Source organism: Lemur catta, chromosome 3, assembly GCF_020740605.2.
Source record: "Lemur catta isolate mLemCat1 chromosome 3, mLemCat1.pri, whole genome shotgun sequence".
In the NCBI taxonomy this organism is placed as follows: Eukaryota; Metazoa; Chordata; class Mammalia; order Primates; family Lemuridae; genus Lemur; species Lemur catta.
In genome coordinates this window covers 98,203,405-98,230,415 of record NC_059130.1, presented here as the reverse complement: position 1 = coordinate 98,230,415, position 27,011 = coordinate 98,203,405, and the positions used below count along the sequence as shown (strand labels likewise).

The window sequence follows — 27,011 nt, the reverse complement described above, 5'->3', positions numbered from 1 at the left end:
ATCTGTTGAAAGCAATGGAACTGTTCCCCAGTACAACACAGGGACATACAGTTTATGAAAGCAGAACCCTCCTGTTATCTATTTATAGTTCCAGAGTATCAAAAGCTCTCCACAGCTGTTACTGCTGTAAAGAATTCAGATAGACCTGAGGAAGAACCTGAGCTGCCAAGTCAGATGGGGAAACTGGCAAATCGGCTATCAGCTGAAGTTCTTAACGCTGACACCATTCTCAGATGGTTTAAGCCAGTGGGTGTTTTCTGTTTGTTTTTAACTTTTTTGAGTAACAGACCCTTTTGATGAGCTGATTAAGGTATGGGTAAGTTATTGCAAAAATACTACCACAAAACACCCGACCGCCACACCACAATTTTGCACGTAATTTCATGAGGTTCTTGGACTTCCTAAAGCTCATCCTCAGATAATTTGGTTATTTTTAAGTGCAAGACTTCCGTGGACTCAGCGGAATGCCCTTGATGACCTTTATGAATCGTACTCTCTCTTATCATGGGGACAGGAGAGGCCTAAAAGGTTATGGGCCCGAGAGTTACCAGACCCCGGTGGCCTCTCACCAGGCCCCTCCAAGCTCTCCCCTCCCCCCGTCCATGCCGCGCAGGTGCGAAAACCTAAGGGGCCACCGGGGCGCGACGGACGGAGCGTGGGGGGATGGGAACCTGGGAGGGGCGGAGGCGGGGGTGGGGACCTTCCCGGTGTTGCTTGGTGACCATGCTCTCCGCCCAGACCATTCCATTTTCTCAGCAGGGGGCGCCGCGGGCCGGGCCATGGCTGACCAAACTCCCAGAGCGGCCCTCTTCCGGTTTCCCCCCCTCTGCCGGGCGGTGGCGCACGCCCGTGACGTCATAGAAGGCGGGGCCAGCGCCGCTGCCGGGTGCTGGAGGCGCCATTGGAGCCGGCTTGGCTTGTGGTCCCCGCTGGGGAGCCGGAGGTTGGGCCGCAGTTACCGCCCCGTCGGCTCCCGGTCCTTGGCCCCTCAGCGGCATGGCGTGCGGGGCGACGCTGAAGAGGCCCATGGAGTTCGAGGCGGCGCTGCTGAGCCCCGGTTCCCCGAAGCGGCGGCGCTGCGCCCCTCTCCCCGGCCCCACTCCGGGCCTCAGGCCCCCGGACGCCGAGCCGCCACCACCGCCGCTTCAGACACAGACCCCACAGCCGACTATGCAGCAGCCCGCCCCGCCCGGCAGCGAGCGGCGCCTTCCAACTCCGGGTAACCTACGCCGTTGCGGGCTTGGCAGGAAGCCAGGCCCAGGCATATTGGGGGGGTTCTGAAAGCCAGGCCAATTCACCCACGACCCCATCTTTGCCTTGAGAAAAGGGAACTGGGGTGCCGCTGGGCCTGTTTGCCTCTGGGGATGGGAGATATCCGGGAGGGGTAGTGGAGCCACTGTCGGTTTTCGGTTTTCCTGGAGCTGGAGATCCTGGAGGGGTGGGCAGCAAGAGGAAGATGGGAATACCCCTGGCCGTTCAGGGCCCTCCCCGTCCCTGAAACCCCTCCTGCCTCCGCTGCCTGGGCCTGCACTGAGCCACCCCGCAGATCCAGTGGGCCATGGAAAATTGGATTCTGCTCACGAACCCGGCCTTGAGGATGGGGGTGGGGGCGGGTTACTGGGAAGGGGCGTGAGTATGTGCTGTTCTGCACTGTACTGTAGCTTGTAAGGAGACCTATTTCCAGAAGTCTTTAGGGACCCGAGGCTGCCGGAAGAATCAGGGAATCCGATTTCAACCTGACCATTTCAGAGGGACTGGCCGTGTTCTTTTATTGTATGGCTATTGTCTTGTACCATATATGGCTTGAAGTCGGTAGGTCGTTAGCTAGAATTTGAGAATCCTTCACCGTACCGAGGTTCTGGAAGCAAAAAGTCAACCCTCCTTAACACAGGGACTCTCCTTCAATAAGGCATTCCACTTTGGCCAAGGAAAAGGAAGGGCTGGTCTTACAGTAAAGATACCAAATCATAGTTCAGGAGTAGAGGAGTAAGTGCATCAGCATTAATATTGAGCAGTTTTTAAGGGCTCCCAGAAATGAGGGGGGCTCAGAAATGGACTTTGGCCAGGCATTCTTTGGGTGTTTTTCTGTTGCTCAACCTTAAGAAAAACCCTGGGATTACTTTTAAAATCATTCTTTCCTCACATCTTTTCACTTACCAGTGGCCATTAGGTTTCATTTCCTCCTTACTTTACATATCCACAAGGCAGATTTCAGGCCCTCCTCCTCACAGCAAGATTCCGGCCCCCATCTGAGCTCTCCCAGTCTTTATATGCTTACTGGTGTTCATCTCAACTTTATCCAGAAATTCAAAGGATTTATCACCTATAACCGTATCTCACCTAGTCTGTCTTTTATATATTTTTTTCAGACTGTACCTATGTTCTTTCCTCCAGACCCACCCTTTTGTGCCTGTATCACGTTTTCGCCTTGTATTTGCTAAACCCGATAGAGTCGTTTCTTCAAGTTTCTCATCCATTACCTGACTAACCTGCTGTTAAAGAACTCTGTTCTACTTTAAATTCCCTGGCCACTCAATGTTGTATAACCTTATGTACAGAATGAGATAATGTTTTCAAAAGTTGTTTTTAAAGAACCCTCAAAAGTGGGGGTGGGGAGGGCATAGGTGTCTCTATTGCAGTGATAATTTTTTCTTCCAGGGCTCCTGCAGATACCCAGAGATAGTCACATAACCTTTTTGGGTCTCACTCAGCTAGAGTGCTGTGGCGTCAGCCTAGCTCAGAGCAACCTCAGACTCCTGGGGAAAGCAATCCTCCTGCCTTAGCCTCCCAAGTAGCTGTGGCTACAGGTGCATGCCACCAGGTCTGGCTCATTTTTTCTGTTTTTGGTAGAGATGGGCTCTTGCTTAGGCTGATCTCCCGCTGATCTCCAACTCCTGACCTCAAGCAATCCTCCCGCCTAGGCCTCCTAGAGTGCTAGGATTACAGGCATGAGCCACCTCACCCGGCCATGATCATTGAATGTATTTGGAAGTCTGAATATGGCAGAATGCTATAATGGGGCCACTGTTTTTTTAAATCTTAAAATCTAATTTTTGCAAAGATCATGTAAACTAGTTTCCTGGTTATTTGTGTTAAAATATTTTATCTAAAATATTCATTTGTAAAGATTGATCAGTTATGTTTCTTTTTTTTTTAACCTGACATTGTGAACATATCAGTTATGTTTCTTAATACTTATTGGAATATGGCTCTATTATGACAAATACAAATATTAATCATTATTTGGTGCTTTGGTTTAAGTGAAAGGTGTCTTTTTGATTAAAAAGGAAGAATGGGGATGGGAATTGTTGCTATACAAATAGAAAGAATAAACCAACTAATGGAAAAGAGAGTTTAAAAATCAGTGATTTCATTTTATAACATCACAATTGTTATCTCAAGGGTTGTAAACTCTCAGAATTAATCAAGAAACTGTTTTTACCTCACTTTATAAAAAGATATGTATAATACAGGTTGAGCATCTCTAATCCAAGAATCTGAAATCTGAAATGCTCCAAAATGCTCCCAATGTGACACTCAAAGGAAACACTCGTTGGATCATTTCAGATTGCAGGTTAGGGATGCTCAACTGGTAAGGATGATGCAAGTATTCCAAAATGTGAAACTCTTCTATCTCAAACATTTTGGATAAGGGATACTTGACCTGGTTAGCACTTTTTGTGGAAGGGTCCTATAAAATTAAATCTTTTATCGCTTAAATTTTTATTGAGTGCTGGGTGGACGCCCGGCATGGATGGGAGTTGTTGACCTCAGGGAGATGTTTGTAAATATAGTGTGAGTCTAGATGCAAAGCAATTAATTGATCATGACTTGAGAGTTGAGGAGTAACTTCTAGATTGAGATAGCATTTTAGCTGAGTCTTGAGTAATATTTGGGGGCCAGCCTCGTTTGAAGCACAGGGAAATTACTAGAGCAAAGGCTAGAAAACCCACAAAATAAGGAAAGAATAATTTGATGTTAACTGGATTGTTGTAAGAGATGGAACTGGGAAAATAAATTGGGGTCGGGTCTTGGAAGGCATTGAATGCCATGTTCAGGAGGTTGAATTTTGGTCTGTAGCAGCTTGGAACCACTGTAGAGTTTTGAGGATTGGCCTAGCCTGCTATAACCTAGAAACACAACTTCAAATGATAGTCGGAGGCAAGGATTAAAATTATTATCCACTGTTAAAAAGATTTGCATTTTTCTTTTTTAAAACTTTCCTGTTTTATGTGGCCTTATTTGGAAGAAAATCATATCTACTTGGACTTGCTAGTCCTTCTACCAGCCTCAAAGTTGTACCTTTCCATTTGTTCACTTTACCATACAGGAGGCAGTTAGAGGTTTATCAAAGACCTTCTGTTCCCATGTCCTCATACTTGTCCTTTCTTGTTTCAAGTCTGCAGTTTCTTACATCCTTGTCTTGAATCTGGCAAGTATGCGCTTGAGGAATAATACATTTTAAAAATGAAGTGAAAACTTCATAAATATGAACTTCATAGCACTCTTAAAGGCAAGCATTGTACATTGCTAATCCTGCATTTTTCCAGTGTTTAGGCTGACAGTTATGGAATTTAACTATGTATGGAGCCATTTAAAGTTCATGTCTGTTCCTGGACTGGACTGTCACTTGTTACGGTGTTATCATTATCTTTGATTTTGATTTTCACTACCTTGTCAAATAGGCATTTGACATTTAGTTCTTCAACTAGACTAAATGACTTCCCAAGGTTACAGACAAACAGCTAGGAAGAAGCAAAGTGGTATTATTAACATCTCCCACCATTAAGAAAATATAGCAAAGTATACACTAGAATAATAAGAGTTAGAGTGGATACAGTTTTCTGGAATTCTTTTTTTTCTTAGACTTCATTATCTAGAGAGTGAATACAGTATTATACTACAAAAACGAAGAACTTGAAAACCACATCCTTTCAAATTCTTTGTTGTCTCTAGGAGTGTACTTCAAAGTGGTTAGTAATTTGTGTTTCCTGGACTCCGTTTAATAGTGTTAGCAAATTTGGTAATAGTGATTACCTTGACTCAGAATAGTAATCTGAATTCCACCAAATATTGCCTCTTGAAGGATCAGAATTCTTTTCTAAGCCCTGACCTTCAGTCCCAAGCAAAGAACCTCAGCTCTTCCCTGGTTAGTTAGTGTCCAGGCTGTGAACATAATGGTTTCTGCTGTCCTCTTTTCCAAAGATCTTAAGAGTCCTGTATGGGACAAGAGCTTCATTGTTAGAAGGCCTTGGGTGGTAAGAGATTCCCCTTTAATACCCTAGTTTGAGAAATTATAAAACTTAAAGGAGATAAAAAATAGCACCCCATTAGGTAATGGGAGGTTTCTTTTACTGTAAATTGTACTAATCACCCAGCAAAGATCTAGTCTTCGCTGCCACAGGAATGAAGGGAACTCTGGATGGCTTATGCCAAAATAGCCACTATTTTATGCATTGTTGAAAATAGTGGCAATAAGAGTACACTGTCTCTGGGGCTAGAGGGGGGATGCTTTATGCAATATAAACATTTTACTTGTTTATATGGGGGGAGGGAAGAGATTGAGGCCTACATGCTAAAGTCTAATCGAAAGACCTTCCTTGTCTCTTCCCACTTGTTAAGAAAGTTTGAAGAAATGACACAATAAAGTGAAAGCTCAAGTTTGTTTCTTTTTTATTAGAGCAAATTTTTCAGAACATTAAACAAGAATATAGTCGTTATCAGAGGTGGAGACATTTAGAAGTTGTTCTCAATCAGAGTGAAGCTTGTGCTTCGGAAAGTCAACCTCACTCCTCAGCACTCACAGCACCTAGTTCTCCAGGTAAGCCTGCTTTGATGTGCAAAATCCATTTAAGAGTTTGTAAATCGTACTTATGATGGTTTCCCAATCCAGAATTGATCTTCTCTAATGTAATAAAATTGGTAAAGTGGATACATTATATTACTACTTATAAATACTTTTAAAACCATAAAGTCATAAAACTGGAAAAGACCTTAGATTGATTTGATTGTGCTTCCATCTAACCAATACAAGCGCATCCTCATCTATAACTGCAGTGTGTAATACTGTGGCCATTAGCCATGTGTGGCTGTTTAATTTAAAATTAATTAAAATTAAATAAAATGCAAAAATTCATTTTCTCAGATGCAGCAGTCGCATTTCAAGTGCTCAGTAGCCACATATGGCTGTTTTATTGGATCTATAGGACACTTCCATCATTGCAGAACATTCTGTTGGACAGTGCTGCTCTATAACATCATTGCCAGGAGGTCAGAGAGGATGTGCTCAAAAGTAGAATCTCAAGGTTGGAGAGAATCTTCATGGTCATGTAGGAAACCAGTCTTGCCTGCCATATTGCTTGCTGTTGGGGTTCAACAGCCCAGTGTTAGAACATCTCCAGTGATGGTGAACTCTGTCTACTTTAACAGTAGGGGAGAATGTTTCCTCACAGAGTACTTTATTTTTTAACAGTTCTAAGGGTTAAAAGTTACCTTGATTTAAAAATTGTCTCCTTACAGAATGTAAATTGGTGTTTGCCAGGAGCTAGGGGGAGGGGAGAATGGGAAGATAAGTGCTTAATAGGTGAGGAGTTATACTTTTTGTGGTGATGGGAATGTTTTGGCACTAAATACCATTATTTGCTTTAAAATGGTTAATTCTATTTTATGTTAATTTAGCCTCAATAAGTTTTTTTTTAATTGTTTCCTTATGCTCCTAGCTCTGGAACAACACCATTTCTTTCTAATTGTTCTTGCACATACATAAATGATAGACCATTCAGTGGTTATAACTAGCAATCTTGAGATTTTAGTAATATAATATTGAAGTAATAGAATATGTTATGGGTATGACTAGCTAGATGGTTGGGTCAGGTTTTGTTTGTAGGGAAAAAGATACACTAATTAGTTTAAGCAAAAAATTATTTGTTTCAGGTTGTTAAATAGCTTACAGGCTAACTAAGAAGGCTGAAGAAAAAGATTGTAGTCTAAGCTTTCAGGAACACATCAGAACTGGGCTATGTACCACCAGGGCTGCTTTTTTTTATCATGATCAGAAGGCCACCTGTGGAATCTGTTTCTCCAGTTGCCAGCTCTAGAACCAGGCGGCTGCTGCATTAGCCTCACTACCAAAATAGATGGGTGGTGCAAGCTTATCCCTCCACTTATCTCACTACTGAATTCAAAGCTTCTGCGAGTGAATCTGATAGGCAGAACCTAGTCACATCGGAAATCTTAGCTACCAAGGAGTCTGGAAAATGTAGTTTGAATTTCAGAGCCTCTCCTGGGAAAAAGACTAAGGAGAAACTAGAAGGAAATTACAGTAGGTGTTTAGGCAAAGGAATCCATAGAGTCTACCACAAACATTCTGGTTCTTTCTATGTTTTCTAGCATTCCAATGGATATTTTGGTTTCTAACTTTACTATTTTATGAACATTTCACTCTTCTCAACCCGAATTCAAAACGGATCTAGGATGAGATGTGTACTGCTTAATTGTCTGCATACTTCAAAAAGAGATTCTTGGCTGGGCACAGTGGCTCATGCCTATAATCCTAGCACTTTGGGAGGCCAAGGCAAAAGGATCGCTTGAGCCCAGGAGTTCAAGACCAGCCAGGGCAACACAGCAAGACCCTATCTCTACAAAAAAATTTTTTTTTTTTAATTTAGCTGGTCATAGTACAAACCCTGCAGTCCCAGCTACTTGGGGGACTGAGGTAAGAGGATCACTTGAGCCCAGGAGTTTGAAGTTGCAGCGAGCTATGGCACCACTGCACTCTAGCCCAGGCAACAGAGTAAGACTCTGTCTCCATAAAAAGAGAGAGAGAGGGAAAAGAAATTGTCTGTGAATATGCTTGAACTTATTAAGAACTTGATTTGATGACCTTAAAGGTTAATGACTTTGCTAACAGTTTTTCTCCTGAGCCTTAAACTCCCCATTTTTTATCAGAATCACCTGTAGAGCTTAAAATAAAAGATACCCAAGCCCTTCCCCAGAATTAAATCTTATTTTGTTGTTGTAAATGTTACAGATAATTATGATGTACCTTCTTGTTTAAACATAGGTCTAGATTATCTCCAAAGATCTTGATAATTCTCATGCCATGAATCTACTTTCTCTAATCCAGACTAGAGGTTTTATATCCGCTTTAAACTTGTTGTTCTTGTCGTTTATTTAGTGATCATTGAGTATGGGCTCAGATTGTTAGGGGATCAGAGCTGTTTTTCTGTATGTAGATCAGCTAACACAACTAGATACATGTTGTTCCTCCTACTTCTTAATTTACCTTTGGCTTTGTAAAACAAGTGGAGGAAACCGAAAGTATTTTGCGAAAATATTACACATAAAGTAATGAAAATTGAAATTTTTCTAAACAGTTTTTATGTATCTTGAGGACTGTTTATATGAAGCTGTTAATTCTAAATCTTAGAACTATTAATAGATTATATTGTGTAAACTACATTTATCTTTTGCCCAGGTACCTCCTGGATGAAGAAGGACCAGCCCACCTTTACCCTCCGACAAGTTGGAATAATATGTGAGCGTCTCTTAAAAGACTATGAAGATAAGATTCGGGAGGAGTATGAGCAAATCCTCAATACCAAACTAGCAGGTATGCTGAGGCAGTGACTATGCCATTGTTGTTAAATAGGGTTCAGTAAGAATTACCTCAGTTAAATTTGAAAAAGAGACTAGAGCTTTCACATAAGATGGTTTATTGAATTGTGAGTATTGAGGTTACTGTTTGTTGATTGTGAATTTGTCATTTACACCTTATATGGAAAGACTTTCCATTTGTATTTCTGAAAGGAGATTAAACAAGCTCTTATAAGAATTTTCCATATGAATAAAGGCATTGAGTAGGCCATTTAGGCTAGCTGGCAGGTAAACTATTGGTTGGGATATGGTACTAACCTTTCAACTGGTGTTTGGGTGGAGTGTTGTGTTGTCAACATATTCAAACTGCCTACTGGGAGTCACCTAGTGGATGAGAAGGGATGTTGGACGTCCTGTGATTTGGGAGGTATAATAGGGTAAATCAAGGCTAGCTCAGGCTAGATAACAAAGGTGGTGATCAGTGATGGCAACAAGTAGAGCCTTCTGTGAAAGGAAGGGATCTGAATCAGGAATAGAAAGTAGTATCTGTTGAGTAAAAGTGGATGATGTTCCACATTAAACACACAGTGTATATTAAGCACAGATCTCATCATATTCCTCTTCTGATTAATGGATTAAAGTCCTTATCTATACCCTATCATTGATGGAATACAGTTGAAGATCTGTTGCTTAGTGTGACAGTGTGAGTAATTAAGAAATTCATGGGCAACTTTCATGCTATGCTGCTGTGTACTTACCAGGGAGAAGTGAAGAAGCACTCCTTCCGCCTGTAACTGTTGTTTCCTGATCTGGTGACCCACACAACATGGTTCTGCAGAATGTTAATTGGTCTGCTTTATATTGGCAACTGTTGGGTTAAGCAAAGTTAAATGGGTTCCTTTTAGTAGAACTTCTTTGATCCTTTAGTATGCTAATATGTATTATAAGAAGCTCTAGGCCATTAAGCCTATAATCCCAGTATTTTGGGGGGCAGAAGCAAGGAGAATCACCTGAGACACCCTGGCAACAGGGTAGGGTGAGACCCTGTCTCTTAAAAAAATAAAAATAAGAGGGACCTCTAGTATATCATTCTCTCTTCTACCCCAATCTTGTTCAGGTCAGCTGGCTCTAAGTCACTTCTGTTCACAGATGTGAGGGTGCTTTCTACTGAGTTTCCCTTTAGAAGGTGATGCTTCTGTAGAACTGTCTGCAATTAGATGGCATAAAATTTTCTCTTAGCTTTCTGGACATCCCACACCGCTTCCACTCATGTTTGTCACTCAATGTGTGTGTTGAAATTTATAGGAAGGAAAGAGCTTCAAGTCCCATGGGAGACTTGCTGAAATTTGCTGGCCTGTAGTAGTGAGCATACCTCTCTGTCTTGGGAGGCCATTAGTAGGGGTGGAGTTATGTCAGAGGAGAGGTTATTATGAAAATGTTATTATGAATAATTGGTGTCCAATCTAGAAGCCAGATATCTGGCTCTGGGATCTAACAGGAAAGCTCTGACCTCAGAGTGATTTATACAAACAGGGCTTAAGAGGGTGAAGAATTCAAACTGGGAAGCTGGATGTGATCCTGACACTTGATTCTTGAAAAAATGGGGGGAGTTTCGGGGGATTAATACATACTTCTTTCTCTTCACAGAACAATATGAATCTTTTGTGAAATTCACACATGATCAGATTATGCGACGGTATGGGACAAGGCCAACAAGCTGTAAGTATTGCCTAGTTTTTCTTTAAATTTTCCAAGTTCCAAGAACAAGGTTTCAACACTGAGTATCTTGTCTCTTGAGAGCAAAAAGCTCCTGTGAAGTAAAATAATAGCTGAGAATAGTTAAGTGCCCAGCATTATGCCAGACCCTTTAAAAACATACCAAAACTTCTGTAATCCTCATGGTCACCCTTTGAGGGAGGGACTATTATTAGCCACATTTTACAGGTAAGGGTAGCATTTAAAGAGGTTAGATAATTTGCCCAAGCTCATATCCTAGTAGTTCAGCCAGGATTGAACCTAGGTGGTTTAACTCTAGTACCAATTTGTTTGTTACCTATATTTGCTCCAGAACGATAGTTCCAATTGTTTTTTTTTCTTCTTCTTCTTTTTTTGAGACAGAGTCTCACTCTGTTGCCCTGAGTAGAGTGCTGTGGTATCAGCCTACCTCACAGCAACCTCAAACTCCTGGGCTCAAGCAATCCTCCTGCCTCAACCTCCCGAGTAGCTGGGACTACAGGCGCATGCCTCAATGCCTGGCTAATTTTTCTGTTTTTAGTAAAGACAGGGTCTCACTATTCCTCAGGCTGGTCTTGAACTCCTGAGCTCAAGCGATTCTCCCACCTCGGCCTCCCAGAGTGCTAGAATTACAGGCGTGAGCCACCACGCCTAGCCCCAATTGTTAATATATGAAAGTTGATTACTTAAATTATATATGAAAGTTGATTACTTAAACTAGTTTATCAAGTGCATGGTGAGGAATTCTTATTCTAAACATCTTGTTAACTACCAGTTAACACAAGACATGATTTGTAAACAGCTGTATATCTAGCTGAATTTGAGTCAGGTTTCTTAAATTCTTGAGGTTGAGTTCCTTTTAAGTGGCAACTCATATCCTTCATGCTGTTTATGACATTTACTGTTAATATTTTAAAAAGCATGACACTACACTTTTTGTATTCTTAAGCTTTTTGTTTTTTATTCCTAATTTACAGATGTGTCCTGAAGCTTTGTTGCATAACTGGGTACCAGGTTTGACCTCAAGAGATGGCTGCTGTACACTTTTTGCAACTGGTTTGATACCACATTTCAGCTCCAACTTTTCATCCTGAGAACACTTAAACGTTTCTGCAGGTCCATTTTATACAACTTGAAAGACCTTAAAACTTTCTGGTTGCCACAAGCATATCTTTCTTTTCTGCTCATCCAATAAATAGCTGTGCCCTACTGTGATAGATTTTCCAAACAAAAATACCTGGAGCAGCAGTTTAGCAAAATATGCCTTTAGTGGCACTCAACAAATGGAGTTTCCCCAAGCACAGTTCTGTAAGAAGTGTGTGTGAGAATGTGTGTATATGTGTGTGTGTGTGTATTTTAAGTTATTATTTGTATTGTGCAAATTTTTTTGGTCTTGGGGATTCTGGCTGTGAATTTGATGCACGACAATTATGGTTTAAAACATTTGCTTGGTCTACAGAAGATCATTAATGTTTTGTGACCATATAAGTTGTAACAGTGGATTGTTTTATGTGTAGGTATTATTGTCAAATACAGGGACTGTTTCCAGGCACAGAATATGAATCATAAGTTAGGATGGACATTAGATGTGATTATGATGATATAGTGAAGGTCTGCGGTCCTAGATCTACAAATGTGCAGCGAGAAGTTAGAACAAACTGGAGACGGGCCATTGACACATGGACTCTACCTAGCTGTGTTGGAAAAATACTTTGACTCCAAGCCTTAAAATACCCACATGGAGTCAGTGCTCACCTCATTTACACAATCAGAGAGCTCCCTGGACACTGAACCTCTAAAGGGAGAAGGTCTCCCCTGCAGCAGGAGCATCCAGGTTTGCTCGGGAGCGTAACATAGGTGAGCATGGGCCTGGGGCTGGGCCAGGCCCTGGCAGCACTGCTACTTGGGAGGAGCCACTTCACCTTTGTATTAGTTATTAAAAATAGAATTTGGATCCTTTGGTCAGGTTCCCCCAAATTCTTTTGAGGTGTCCATGTTCAACTGCTTGGGCTTTGTTTTGGCAACCCCCTGCCCGAAGTTGCTTATAGGCTGTTCTTCACCTTTTTTCCAAGGCTGAGGAACAGAAAGTAGCCTCTGTTTTGAGGAGGTGGAAGTTAAGTATACATTTATTTTTTACTGTGACTTGTTCAGGACCACATTTTACAAAATGCCTTGTTTCCTTTATTATTGTTTCTGGAAAGGAAAGTTCTATTAATATTGTTTTAGTTTGAATATAGAATAGTTTTTTTAATTAGGGCTTATTTTGAAAAATTCTGAGTGTAATTCAAATGTACGCCAGTACCTTCCAAAGTAAGGTAATATTCAGAGACAGTTGTTCTGATCAGATAGCTTAGAGAAATTTCTGGAATATTCACATTCGAAGATTCCTTATTAATGAATGTCTTTGACTTAAATCTAACCAAAAACTGCAACATTATTCTTTGTACATTTTCATTATATAGTGTTAACAAGCTTAGTTGCAAACAAATAAAATACTTAAGCTATTTGTTTACCTTGCCTTCTTAATACTGTGATAATGTTTATTCATATAACTTATGTGAGGCTGCTATAACCATTTCCCCAGTACATTGAAGATTTATAGCTTTTTTTAAAAAGCCCAGCAGTGATTTTTTTAAATTAAAGAATGATCTTACTTCATATTTGAAGGGCAATTTGTTTCATCTCTTCTTTTTCCAGGGTAGTCACTTGTTCCTGGAAGAGGAGCATAGCAGTGGTATAATGGGAGTGGCCCTGCTGTGGGATAGTTATACCAAAACAAGGAAAAGGCAACTGTGGGGGCCACCAAAAGTCATGAGGGCTGGACCAGGATTGGGGAATACTACCTCACTGAAGTCTTCTTACCAATCAGTGTGATGCACATACTCATTGTCAAGTGTCAGCCCCAATTCCATAACTGCTGCTGATTCCTTTTGAGGGGGATGTGGGTTGATACTGATTCTCTTAAATCTACCTATTCTTGCATCGCTATTGAAAAATTTTTCTCTCAAGACTCTGTCCCCAGCACGGACTCATCCCATCATTTTTCATGGTGCTCCTGTTGCTCTTCTGCCTAGAATTAATTCCCTTTTCACTTGACAAATGCCTACTCAAATGGCAACTGTCTTTCTGCTCCCTTCCTCAAGGCAGAGTTATTCATTCAATAAATGTTTATTGAGCACCTACTGTTTGCCAAGTTTACCCTAATGTGTTCAGGAATGCTGACTCACTAATAAAGCTACATCGGTCTATAAAATCAGACTTTAGTGTATTATATTAATTTATGATGAGAATGTATGTCAGGTACAATAGACTGGCCCTTTGGCCTTACCCAGTGTGTTTACTTCATGTAGTTATACCATTTGGGAAGCCTAATTAAAATTAAGAAGCAGCTCTATATATCAAAATAAGGGGAGTTCTAGGGATGGAATGTTTACCAACATCAAGTTACCCCTACCACCGTGAGCCTGGCATAATTCCTCCCCAATTCAGTTTGCTTCAGTGCCTCCTGATTGTTTCACCTGTTCAATTTGATGTCTCCTCCACCCCCAAATGGCACATTCTTAATATCACTTAGTCTACTCTGGTTTCCATTATATTCCAGGCCTTGGGACCCATTTATCTTTCAGATTACTTTGCTGCTATACTCTGTTGTGTCTGTCCTACAGCCGAATTACTGGGTTGGTGGAAGGGAGAATTTCCTAAGTGTCTTTCCCAGATGTGGTACCAGGATACAGACCTAAATAAATTTCCCAATGTGCTAAATTTTATAGATGGTCTATCTGCAGAAGGGTAATGTTAGAACTTTTCTCAGGGTATGACTAAGAGGTGTGTAAACATGAAAACACCCTATGAGTTGAGGACAGAAGTCCTGTGAATGGAGACCCAGAGGGACATTAGTCCCTCTAGTGACTGTCTAGACACCCTGTGCTCATGCAGCAGCTGAGGCTTGCTCAAGGGGTGGGAGTGAGGGCCTTTGATTAGGACTTCGATCCTTGCTCTGTTATGCTTTGAAAATAGGAGCAAGGCTATGTTGGGGAAGACAGATCGCTGTGACCCTGGCTGTGAATGCCTAGTCATGTTCCACCAGGACTCAGAGCCTTGGAAAAAGGTGACAACTGGGGCTTGCCTCTCTACGCATAAAGTCACTTGATTTTGTTCTAAGAACACACTCCTATGAAGCAAAGGATATGCAGAGCAAGGCAAAGAAAAGGTAAAGGAGGGGAGAGTGGGAAGGGTGTGGTCAAAGTTTAGGTCCCTGGTGGCCTAGGGAGCATCTAAATCTAGGCAGCTGCCTGTGGGTACCATAGCAACGCACAGGCTCAGTTCTGGCATGGGCATTTTGGTAGTTGTCATTTTCTGGTCTTTGGCGTGGAGGAAGACCTGCCACTGACATCGTTGCACACCCAAGGTGACATGGCTGTGTGCATGCTCCAGTGGAGGGGGGTGGCATATCAGAAAGGCCTAGAAATTCCTCAACAGAAAATGGTGTGTGACAATCTAAAATAAGTGAGGCGAGGCAAATAATCAATGGGGATTTATGAAGCCAAATTTGAGGACATGGCCCGGGAAAAACAAACCACAGACAAATCTGTAGCTATTTTTCTGAAGGGGCATTTGGGAGCTTCAATAAAGGAGGATAGAGTATATGGAAAGGAAAAAAAGCAGGGGGTGGGTGGGTAATGAGACAAAATGGTTACATTCTTGTGTGGCCCAAGAACATCTACATCTTAACATATGGCGAATGTTAGAATAGAAAAGAGAAGCAAAGGAAGCATCAGTTATGTAGATGTCCTTGGGTAGGTGGAAGAATGTTCGATCCTGTCCTCTGTTCTGCACCTGAGAAGATAAACTTATAATTCATTATTAGTGTGGAATCAGACTAGTTTTAGGAATTAGGCTTACCCAACAGACCTAAAGTTAGATAGAATTTGCTTGTGCTTGTTTATGAGAGGCCAAAAAGGAATGTCTTTATGAACGATCTGTAGGGCTAATCTTTCACAGTTGCCTGAGTCGTTTCCTTCCCTTTTGAGTAAGGAGTTGGAGGGGTGATCCTGAGATTTTTATTTTCTTTTACACACGATAAACTGGATCTGGACGGATTAGGCATTTGCCTGGGAGACAGTGGGAGGGTGGCAGCCAGTGGGTGGGATCATTCCAGACAGAAGAAACTGTTCCTTACAAAGCTTGGAAGCCTGAGAGCAATTCTGGATGGCTGAGAACACAAGTTTGAGTGGGAGTGGTAAGCAGTGGAATCTGAGAATTTAGAAATGGATGAGGAGTTTTCAATGCCAAACCCCCAAATTTTTACCTTTTCTTGAAACATTGATAACTCAAACACAGCCTGGGCAGAATGGATGGCTTCCTCCTTTGTGCTTTGTTCATCTTTCTATAACAGATCACTTGCCACAACATTCTGATTGTCTTCATCTCAAGAGCCCAACAAGGGCCATGGAAGTGTTTTTTGAAGGATCAAGGCAACAATACAAGAGTGAATGGGCCAGGCATGGTGGCTCACTCCTGTAATCCTAGCTCTCTGGCAGGCCGAGGCAGGCGGATCGTTTGAGCTCAGGAGTTCAAGACTAGCCTGAGCAAGAGCGAGACCCCAGCTCTACTAAAAAAAAATAGAAATTAGCTGGACAACTAAAAAAAAAAATATATATATATATATGTATATAAAATATATATATAAAATTAGCTGGGCATGGTGGTGCATGCCTGTAGTCCCAGCTACTTGGGAGGCTGAGACAGGAGGATTGCTTGAGCCTAGGAGTTCAGGGTTGCTGTGAGCTAGGCTGACACCACGGCACTCTAGCCTGGGAAACAGCATGAGACTCTGTCTCAAACAACAAAAAAAAAAAGAGTGAATGAGAAAGGAGCAAGACTGGGTGCAAAAGGCCATCAGAGACGAAAGTAAATTCTTTTGGCTGCCTCCATTGTACCCAAATCTAAGTTTTGGAATCTGGCAGCCCAAAGGAAACTTCCTATCTGCGTTTTGTTTGGCCAGCAATTTTTAAAAAATTAGTTGCCCCACATTTTAAAGTGGGAGGTTTCACATTTAAATAATAACAACAGATTTATACCTTCTTTTGACAAATTTGAAGATTTGACAGTTTGGGCCCCTGGTTCTCTCATAAGATGGAGCTGAGCTGCTGCCTTTATACAGAACATCTGCTCTCCAGCTTGTCACATTTCCCACCACTCCTTCCATCCCTCAAACTAAGGGCAAGTATCAGTCACTATTTATCATCCTGTTTTGTCGTCATTTCCTGATAGCCTTGTTTGGCCCTGGAGGCATTTGCATTGCCCATCTTTGTACTAATCCTGTATGGTATCTCTAACCGATACAATGAAATCTGTGTTTTAGGATGACTGGTCATGCAAGACATTGATGTGAGGACCTGGGAGAAAGGAAGGGATAAATCAGAATATTTGACAGAACTCAGGCCATAATTAAATACTAGATGAAAGAAGGAGGAAAGGCAAAATACAACTCCAGGGTTTCCTGCCTAAGTGGCTTGGAAGATGATACCACCAACAAATAAGAAAGGGGTGGGGAGAGATTAGTCAACTCCTGACCTCAAGTGACCCTCCAGCCTCGGCCTCCCAAAGTGCTAGGATTACAGGTGTGAGCCACTGTGCCCAGCCTGCGGGTTTGCAAAGGGTGATGATACCTTGCCACTGGTACTTTGTGGGCAAGGGTCTTCACTTACCAATTCCATAATCCACTATTCTGCTGGGCATACATTAGGAGGCCAAAGCAGGCTGGTGTTCAGGAAATTCTAATTGAACTGAAACTCTGATTTCAGGCAGAGTATGTATCTGCTGGGCTGGGGGCAGGGGAAAATTGGAATGCTTGAATGAAACCACTAAGTTGTGAGACCTTAGCAGTTTTCTCTAGAGTGAGTGGTCCTCGGCTTTGGGACAGTTAACCTATTTGGGGTAAAAACCTATGCAAAAGTCCTGAAGCAGAGCAGGAATCGGGCATGCAAAATGGGGGTAAGGGTAGTGTCAATTCTGGGGAAAGGAATCAAAGGGCAAAGAAACCAGACTGCAGGACCTTTCCTGGAATATATTGGAACAGCAAGCCATTAGGCAGGGGATTTGGGGCAATGAGGCTGGAAAAGTGAGAAGGACCAACTATTTTCACTTTGTCACCCAGGCCAGAGTGCAATGGCACAATCATAGCTCACTGCAACCTCAAACTCCTGGGCTCCAGCGATCCTTCCGCCTTGTCCTCCCAAAATGCTAGGATTACAGGAGTGAGCCACAGTGCCAGGGTCTAAACGTTTTTTGACAGCACACCACTTTAAAAAAATGTTCAGCCCAAACCCCAAATAAATATTTATTTACACGTTATTTATGAGTACAGCTGCAATGTTATGCACTTTATAAAAATTTACACAGTAGAGAAATTTTAAAGGATTAGATAAAAAGTATAAATATTCTATTATTTTCTTCCCACATCCCCAGTGAATGTTATTACATACACCCTGTTGCTCCCCCTCCATGCCTCCCCCCCCCGCCCCCACGGAACATTTCTGAGGCTTTGATGTAGTGAAAGGGAGTCACTGGAGACTCTGGAACAGATGTCGGGCATGGTAGCAGTGGATCTTCAAACTTTATAAGCTGAGACATCAAAGAACTGCGACCGCCTCGGAGTGCTTTCCTTGTGCCAGCCCCTGCCTTCATTGCTTTATATATGTCATTTAATCCCTATAGCAACCCTACCCCATGGGTACTATTATCTTCTCTTAGTAGATGAGGAAATTGAGGCACAGGGAAGTTAAGAAACTTCCCCAGGGTCACACAGAAGTGGGGGGGTCAACATAGAAGTGGGGGAGCCCGCATTTGACCCCACGTGGTTTCGGTTCACAGTCCATGTGCTTAACCACCACTGTGGGTAGGAAGCAGGTAATGTTCTTTCTCTGGTGTGGCCCTGGTCAAGTCTCTCACCAATCAGCTGTTGTAACAGTGCTAGAAAGCAGCAAGAACTCACTAATGGCTAGGGACCTTCTCTAAAGCGGTCGTCTAGGTAAGGGCAGCTTAGTCTCAAAGTCTCCGGAAGCCAAGGCAGACGGCTGCGCAGGCGCAGACCTTGGTTTCTATAGTTTCCGGGCCAAGACGGCAAACGAAGGTGGACTTCCGGCGTCGCGCTACCAACGTCGTGAAGCGAGCACCTTTTGCGGCAGGCGTCTGCGTCGCAAGCCGGTGATCCTGAAGCGGCGGACGGCAAAGAAGAGACAAGGGCACTGCGGCGGGACGGTAGGTTTTGCGATGTCTGCGCGGCAATTCAGCCTAAGGACCTTCCTTCTGAGATATCTTTAACAAATTTTCTCATAGCTTGCTGGGTGTCCCGTTATCCCAGACCCAAACTCTGGGAGTGTTCTCTCTTTCCCGGGCCCCTTCATCCACACAGCTTATGTTACCGAAGCCTGGAGACCGCACCTCTCTCCACTGTCTTTCCGGGTTAATTTAGCCTAGCTTTCTGCTGGACTAGTGCTTTGGCCTGATTCTTAACCTAAAGTCCATGCTTCTTATCCCAGCTTTCAAGGCTCTGCGTGATATCGGCCCTGCCAACCTCTTTATCTTAATTTCATTCTTCCCGTGGTGCACTCTGCGCTCCAGCCGCTCTGGGGCCTCAGTGTCCTCCAAATATACCCAGCACCTTCGGTTGTAACTTGTGTTGCCGCTCTACTGGAACATTGTGCCTACTTATTTTCACTTGGTGAACTCTTAACCCATGTTAAAGGCATTTTCTTTTCCTTTTCTACTTTTTTTTAGTTTTTGTTTTCTTTTCCGACTTCAACGAGCATCAGAAGATCTTAAAGGCATTTTCAAAGTCTCCCAGACAGAGTCGGTGCTTCCTTCTTCGAGCTGTTTATCCACTTGTGTGCCTTACATTGGGTTCCCAGTTTCCCGTGTGTATCTCTAGTGCTTACATTGGAGCTGCTTTTTTACCCCAATCTCAGTGCCTGGAATGTAGTTACTAAAGTAAATGACTGAAAGAATGGTGCCGGGCGAGGTGGCTCACGCTTGTAACCCTAGCGCTCTGGGAGGCTGAGGCGGGTGGATTGCTCGAGGTCAGGAGTTCGAGACCAGCCTGAGCAAGAGTGATACCCCGTCTCCACTAAAAATAGAAAGAAATTATATGGACAACTAAAAATATATGTATAGAAAAAATTAGCCGGGCATGGTGGCGCATGCCTGTAGTCCCAGCTACTCGGGAGGCTAAGGCAAGAGGATCGCTTGAGCCCAGGAGTTTGAGGTTGCTGTGAGCTAGGCTGACACCACGGTACTCCAGCCTGGGCAACAGAGCGAGCCTCTTGTCTCCAAAAAAAAAAAAAGAATGGGAAGAAACTTTAGAAATTAAATTCACCTTTAAACCTATCATGCATACACAAATTGACATCTGTGTGTGTATGTGTGCACTTCTTTCCAGTCGTTTTTTTTTTTTTTAATTTTTAAACATTTATTTAAAGAGAAACGGGGTCTCTGTTGCCCAGGCTGGAGTGCAGTGGCATGGATTTCCCAGTCTTCTTATGAAGACAGTTTTTCTTTGGTGTTATTGTAGTCTCTTTTTTTTTTCTCATTTAACATTATTATGTATTTGCCATATATTATCTTTTTTCCCAATGTCATATTCTACTAAGTGGATACCAGAATTTAATTAACCCATTTCCTTATTTTTGCACATTTAAGTTGTTTGAAATTCATTTTCTTAGCAGTTACTGAGCTCCTACTTGGTTCCCGCCCTCAAAGCATTCATTGTCCAACAGGGGAGATGTACAAGTAAATAGCCCATTACAGTGGTGTGCAAAGTACTCCTATCAAAGTTGAGGCTGCTCTAGAGAGGATCACCAAATTCAGGAGGGCTTCTCAGGAGAAATGTCATCCAAGTTCATATGGAAAGAATGGATGGAAAAATGTAGAGAAATGTTTTGTGCTTGTGCTTTTTTGTTCTTTTCAGTTATTTTCTTCAGATCTATTTCAAAGATTTGGGATTATTGAATCAAAACATAAACACTTTTTGACTTTTGATAAAAATGACTTTACCGATATACAGAGAATTTTTATGCCTTGTTCTTTAGGTCTAGTTCTCTTTTCCTTAAGTTTTGTGAAAGCACAAACATTGCTCATCTACCATAAACTGGAAGAAGCTATTTAATGAAAAAGTTTGGTGATAAGAAATTGAGAGAATAGTATCACACAGCTTTCTAAAGGGCTGTTTTCCATGATTAACTATTTCATTTTTTCTTATAAATTTCTCATTTGATTGCACTCTTGTGGCATTTTATTTATTTTTTTATCTTCCATTACAGTCATGCCTTTCTTAGATATACAGAAAAGGCTGGGCCTTGACATAGATCGTACGATGACAATCCAAAGTGGTGAACAGCCCCACAGGATTCCTGCTCGATGCCATGCTTTTGAAAAAGAGTGGATAGAATGTGCACATGGAATTGGTACTATCCGGGCAGAGAAAGAGTGCAAGATAGAGTATGATGATCTCGTTGAATGTCTACTTCGGCACAAAACGGTGAGGAAGTGATGGTAGTGGAAGCTGAATTACTTCCTTGTTTCCTTGGGGCTAATATTGAGAGTTTTTAATTGGTCATTGGTCAGTGGCTACCCAAGGTGAATTGGTAGAGCTTTTGTAGTGAAACACCTTTTCTACTTTGGTACCATTTCAGAGAAGTTAAATGCCTTCAGATCTGAGGATGGCCCATTGGTCCCCATGTTCTTCCTCTTCTCCTGAATTTTCCTTAGCTTGTACTCTGGTGTAGCCACGGGATTAGAAACTCATGTATGCATATTTCCATTTTTTCATTAGGCTATAGAGAAAAGAATATCAACCAGTTTGGATGTTTGTACTTGAAAATCTTTGGGTGAAAATATTTCAAATTCATTGAACTCTCATTAGAGAAGAAGTTTAACCCTGCAGACCTATTACATTGGACATGGTATAACAATCTCTGGATTCATTTCTACTGAGGAAGATAGAGATGTTAATGAGATGGCTATAGTTGAGCCTGACCAAAGATGCAAGGAAAAAAAGGATGTTAGCAGCATGGTATCCACCTCCTCAAAAGTTGCATGAGTTGTGTAACATATAGGGCCCTATTCTCCCTCAGAGAAGAAATCTCTGGGTATAGGCTATCATTTTGCCTTTTTCTGTGCTCTAGATATAACAAATAGAAATATTTTTATTACTCCCAACTTCTTGAAGTTTGGGGAGACAATTTAGATTTTCAGTTAAATTTATGGCAAAGTTATCTGGATCAAAATGTAAAAATGTTTTACCTCTTAACATCTGCTGTTGGCATTTGGATAAAATGAAGCCAAACTTGGAAGGAATGAGGAAGTGTCAGGTAATAATTTTGCATTGATCTCTGCAGGAATATTGATCATTAGGTGAGTAATATTTTAGTATTACAGAGGGACAGTGGTTTGGTCATAGCCATCTTCCAGTCATTTAGTTCACAATACATCTTACTTCCTTTCTTCTGGTCCCCAGTCATTTATTGCTCAGATTAAGATTTTACCTAATCTTGAAAAATTTACACCAAGAGGATGCAGTGTAGGGAGGTGGGAAGAACACTGGATTAGGAGAACCAGGTTCTGATGCTAGTTCTGCCACCACTAGTTTCGTGACTTTGGGCAATCACTTTCCCATCTGGTCTTGGTTTCCTTCTGTAGAAAAATTTAAGAGTTACTTTAAGGTCACTTTCTAATCCTGTGAATTTATGAATAGATAACCTACCATTTTAGAGGTCACCCTAAATAACTAGATACCTCTCTATTGGTGAAGAAGCTAGTGAATCGGGAAATTAGAATCAAGCACTGTTCTAAGTTCTCAGCATATAATAATGCATTTATTTATTACAACAATGCTGTGAGATGAGTTACTGTTATTTTACCCACTACACAGTTAAAAATTTGGGCCAGGAGTGGTGGCTTACACATGTAATCCCAGCACGGGAGGGATCACTTGAGGCCAGGAGTTCGAGACCAGCCTGGGCAACATAGTGAAACCCTGTCTCTACAAAAAATAAAAACAGTAGCCAACCACGGTGGTGTGTACCTGTAGTCCAGCTACTCAGGAGGCTGAGGCAGGAGGATCATTTGAACCCAGGAGTTGGAGGTTGCAGTGAGCTATGATTACACCACTGCACTCCAGGCTAGGAGACAGAGTGAGACCCAGTTTCAAAAACAAACAAACAAAAAAATTTGAGTCAAGGAAAAATTAAGGATAGTAATAGTGGTGGAGCTGGGATTTGAACCTGACAAGGCTGGTTCCAGAGCCTGTGCTTTTATTCAGAACACTAAGTGGTTGTTGCCTTTAATTCAGAGAAAGATTTAACATAGAGCAGTGCCACTTTCATGTAGAGCAATCAGGAATATATAAGTTCTGCAATGATCTTTTAATATTTTGAAAGATTTTAGTATACACAAATATGCCTCTTAAGAGTTTTTTAAAATATCTATATTCAGGCGGGGCATGGTGGCTCACGCCTGTAATCCTAGCACTCTGGGAGGCTGAGGCGGGTGGATCATTTGAGCTCAGGAGTTCCAGAGCAGCCTGAGCAAGAGCGAGACCCCGTCTCTACTAAAAATAGAAAGAAATTATATGGACAACTAAAAATATATATAGAAAAAATTAGCCGGGCATAGTGGCGCATGCCTGTAGTCCCAGCTACTCGGGAGGCTGAGGCAGTAGGATTGCTTGAGCCCAGGAGTTTGAGGTTGCTGTGAGGTGGGCTGATGCCACGGCACTCTAGCCTGGGCAATAGAGTGAGACTCTGTTTCAAAAAAAAAAAATCTGTATTTGTATGTGTATATTAAGAACATCTTAGTTATTGGTCTTCAAAGAGGTATTATATATACCAGAAATTAATTTATTAAAAAGTTTGGGAAGTGATTTCAAGTTAATTCTTTAAAGGCAGACTTCATCTTGGAGGCCCTCTAGGATGAAAAGCCTTCCATAGTTTAAAAGTGAAACCAAAATCTGACTCAGTTTCTCCAGTCCTCACTTTCTGGTGCATATCTTCCCCTAGTTTAAATGCTTTTTTCCTTTGACAGATACAACGTGTGAGTGCCATCAAGAAGCAGCGGGATAAGCTAATAAAGGAAGGGAAGTACACCCCTCCACCTCACCACGTGGGCAAGGGGGAGCCTAGGCCCTGAACAGAGCAGTAACTGATGGCTGGAGGCTGATTTTCACGTTCTTCATTCTTCACTGGAAAGATGATTTCCTGAAAACCTCTTTGTCAAAATGTGTAAAAATAAAGGATTGCTCCATCCTATTTGTTCTGTTTTCTCTCAGATCATACTTTTCTATAATGAGATTATTATTTTTTTCTACCAGTGCAAAAGGTTTTTTTATTCAACAGTCTCATTACAAAGAACAACCTATTTTTTTAACTTGAAAAAATGCCTTTATCTGTTCTTAAAAATTAGCATCTAGGGAATAATATTTTATGAAAGTTTGCTATGTATGAGATACTTTAAATAGGTCAACTCATTTAAGAAGTTGCAGTGTTGTTTAATGTTTCCATTCTGGTTTATTTTCCATGAAACAGACTTGGGCTGCGGGGCAGGGCAGTAGAGACAGTGGTTGTGTTTACTATGAGGTCTGCAAAGTCTAAGGCTAAGAAAATGCCCAGTTCGGATAATTTAATTTTGAAGAAGCAATGCCATTGTTTTCATTTGCTATCTTATATCAGTGGTATATTAGTACTTCTAATTGACATGATTAGAAACATGTTTTTAAAAGAAAAATCCAGATGTAAAAAGTATGAAGCTTAGAAAATTAAGTGTTGAGAGTATAATTGAAACCTCAGGTATCTTGTAACATTTTTCTCCAAATTTTTTATCATAAAATATATAAAATTTACTACCATAGCCAGTTTTAGGTGCCCAATTCTGTGGCATTAAATGTGTTCATATTGTCATGCAACCATCACCACCGTTCATCTCCAGAACGCTTTCATTTGCAAAAGTGAAACTCTCTACCCAACTGCCCCCTCCTGCCTGCCCCTGGCAACCACCATTCTACTTTATGTCTCTATGTTTTGACTCCTCTACCTCATATAAGTAGAATCATAACAGTATTTGTCTTTCTGTGATTGGCTTATTTCGCTTAGCATAATGTCCTCAAGGTTTTATCCATGTTGTAGCAAAGCCAGAATTTCCTTTCTTTTTAAGGCAGAGTAATACAGGGCATCCCTAATCCAAAACGCTTCTGGTCCCAAGCATTTTGGATAAGGGATACGCAACCTGTATTCCATTGTATGTATATATCACATTTTGCTTTCTCATGTATTTGTCAGCAGCCACTTTGGTTGCTTCCACATTTTAGCTATTGTGAATAATGCTGTTATGAACATGTATGTACAAATACCTCTTTGAGGTCCTGCTTTCAACTCTTCTAAGTGTATACTCAGAATTGCTGGATCATGTGGTAGCTCTATTTTTAATTTTTTGTGGAACCACCATGCCGTTTTCTTTTTCTTTTTCTTTTTTTGAGACAGAGTCTCACTCTGTTGCCTGGGCTAGAGTGCCATGGCGTCAGCCTAGCTCACAGCAACCTCAAACTCCTGGGCTCAAGCAATCCTCCTGCCTCAGCCTCCAGAGTAGCTGGGACTACAGGCGTGCGCCACCCTGCCTGGCTAATTTTTTTCTGTATATATTTTTAGTTATCCATATAATTTCTTTCTATTTTTAGTAGAGACGGGGTCTTGTTCTTGCTCAGGCTGGTCTTGAACTCCTGAGCTCGAGCGATCCACCTGCCTTGGCCTCCCAGAGTGCTAGGATTACAGGCGTGAGCCACCGCGCCTGGCCCACCATACCGTTTTCCACAGCAGCTGTACTATTTTACATTGCCACCAGCAGTGCACAGGGTTCCAATTTGTCCACATCCTCATCAGCACTCACTATTTTCTGGTTTTTTAACAATAGCCATCCTAATGGCTGTGAAGTAGTATCTCACTATGGTTTAGATTTGCATTTCCCTAGTGATTAGTGATGTTGAGCGTCTTTTCATGTGCATATTGGCCATTTGTATATTTTCTTGGAGAAATGTCTTTTCATGTATTTTGCCCATTTTTGAATTAGGGTTTTTTTTGTTGTTGAGTTTTAGGAATTTTCTATATATTTCAGGTATTAATCCCTTATCAGATATATGACTTGCAAATATTTTCTCCCATATCATGAGTTGCCTTTTTACTCTGTTGATAGTGTTCTTTGATGTACAAGATACTTTAATTTTCATGAAGTCCAATTTGTCTATCTTTTCTGTTGTTGCCTGTGCCTTTGGTATCACATCCAAGAAATCATTGCCAAATCCAATGTTGTGAAGCTTTTGCCCTATATTTTCTTCTAAAAACTTTACAGTTTTAGGTCTTACATTTGGGTCATGGATTCATTTTGTGTTAATTTATGTATACATTTAGGTTATTAAGTATGAAATGTCTGATTTCCTTAAGTACTGAATTTAGCAGTTGATATCCCTGACATTTCACTTTGACACTTCTTGTTTTATTTTTATTATGAAGGTACATCCTCATTCTTTTAAACATATCTTTAGCTTGCGATTATCTTTCATATTTTTTTAAAAGCAATTTTTGTGAAACCATGCATAAGTAGAAAATTCGTGTTATTTTTGAACATGAGTTCCATCATGGAACCAATGCAGTGCAGACAGCTCAAGATGTCAACAGTGTTTGGGAAGGATGTGGTTAATGAATGCACAGTACGTCGATGGTGTGAGAAGTTCTGTTCTAGTGATTTTAATCTTGAAAATGAGCCATGTGGACGACCTGAGACCAAGGTGGATAATGATAAGCTGAAAGCTGTAGTGGAAGCGAATCCTACCTACGCGTGAATTAGCAGCAAGGTTTGACGTTACTATTCCAGCAACACTGGACTATTTGAAACAAATCAGCAAGATGAAGCTGGCTAGATGGGTACCGCATGAATTAAACAAGCATCAGAAGAGAAATTGTCTTGATGTTTGCCTTTCTTTGCTGTCATGACATAAAGGTGAACCATTTCTACACCATATAGTTATGTGTGATAAAAAATGGATTCTTTTTGACAATTGCAATGTTCAGCACAATGGCTGGATAAAGAGGAAGGGCCGAAACACAGTCCAAAACCGAATATTCATCAGAAAAAGCTAACGGTGTCTATTTGGTGGTCCAGCGCCAGTACTATCCACTACAGCTTCATGAAACCTGATCAATCGATTATAGTGGGTGTGTACTGTTACCAACTGGATGAAACAATGCTCGCAATTAAGCAGCCGAGACTGGTCAATAGAGACAGGCCAATCCTCTGGCAAGACAACACTAGACCACATGTTGCACAAACAACTCTGCTCACACTACGGAAGGGGGACTTGGAAACTCTGTCATCCACCATATTCACCAGACTTTGCACCAACTGACTACCACTTCCAGGCTTTGGACTACTCCTTGCAGGGAAAAATATTTAATTCTCCACAAGCTATGGAAAACTCCCCTGTGATTTCATCACAACTCACTCTCCAGGCATTTCGCTACTGGCATAAACAAGGTGCCTTTAAGATGACAAAACTGTATTGATTGTTTAGGTACATACTTTGATTAATTGTAGTGCTTCTTGTTGAGATATAATAAACTATACTTTTGATTCAAAATCAG

At 41.5% G+C, this 27,011-nt stretch overlaps 2 protein-coding genes across 2 annotated transcripts; both read left to right on the top strand.

The window, feature by feature from the left end:
• The first annotated feature begins 844 nt into the window (after nucleotides 1-844).
• On the top strand, nucleotides 845-12,841 carry AKIRIN1 (akirin 1). Its single transcript, XM_045548197.1, has 5 exons — nucleotides 845-1,219; nucleotides 5,681-5,821; nucleotides 8,477-8,611; nucleotides 10,243-10,314; nucleotides 11,307-12,841. The coding sequence occupies exons 1-5, from the start codon at nucleotides 997-999 to the stop codon at nucleotides 11,315-11,317; spliced, it is 582 nt and encodes a 193-aa protein (XP_045404153.1). The 5' UTR covers nucleotides 845-996; the 3' UTR covers nucleotides 11,318-12,841.
• A 5,638-nt stretch (nucleotides 12,842-18,479) lies between these two features.
• NDUFS5 (NADH:ubiquinone oxidoreductase subunit S5) lies at nucleotides 18,480-23,633 on the top strand. The gene is made up of 3 exons (XM_045548196.1): nucleotides 18,480-18,591; nucleotides 20,649-20,866; nucleotides 23,410-23,633. The coding sequence occupies exons 2-3, from the start codon at nucleotides 20,651-20,653 to the stop codon at nucleotides 23,512-23,514; spliced, it is 321 nt and encodes a 106-aa protein (XP_045404152.1). The 5' UTR covers nucleotides 18,480-18,591; nucleotides 20,649-20,650; the 3' UTR covers nucleotides 23,515-23,633.
• The last annotated feature ends 3,378 nt before the right edge of the window (nucleotides 23,634-27,011 follow it).

Bases quoted from the DNA above. Each gene is read 5' to 3' on its own strand.
- NDUFS5 (XM_045548196.1), top strand. From the start codon at position 20,651: ATGCCTTTCTTAGATATACAGAAAAGGCTGGGCCTTGACATAGATCGT. The intron at 20,867-23,409 runs GTGAGGAAGTGA...TTCCTTTGACAG, and splicing joins GTCTACTTCGGCACAAAACG to ATACAACGTGTGAGTGCCAT.
- AKIRIN1 (XM_045548197.1), top strand. From the start codon at position 997: ATGGCGTGCGGGGCGACGCTGAAGAGGCCCATGGAGTTCGAGGCGGCG. The intron at 1,220-5,680 runs GTAACCTACGCC...CTTTTTTATTAG, and splicing joins GCGGCGCCTTCCAACTCCGG to AGCAAATTTTTCAGAACATT. The intron at 8,612-10,242 runs GTATGCTGAGGC...TTCTCTTCACAG, and splicing joins CCTCAATACCAAACTAGCAG to AACAATATGAATCTTTTGTG.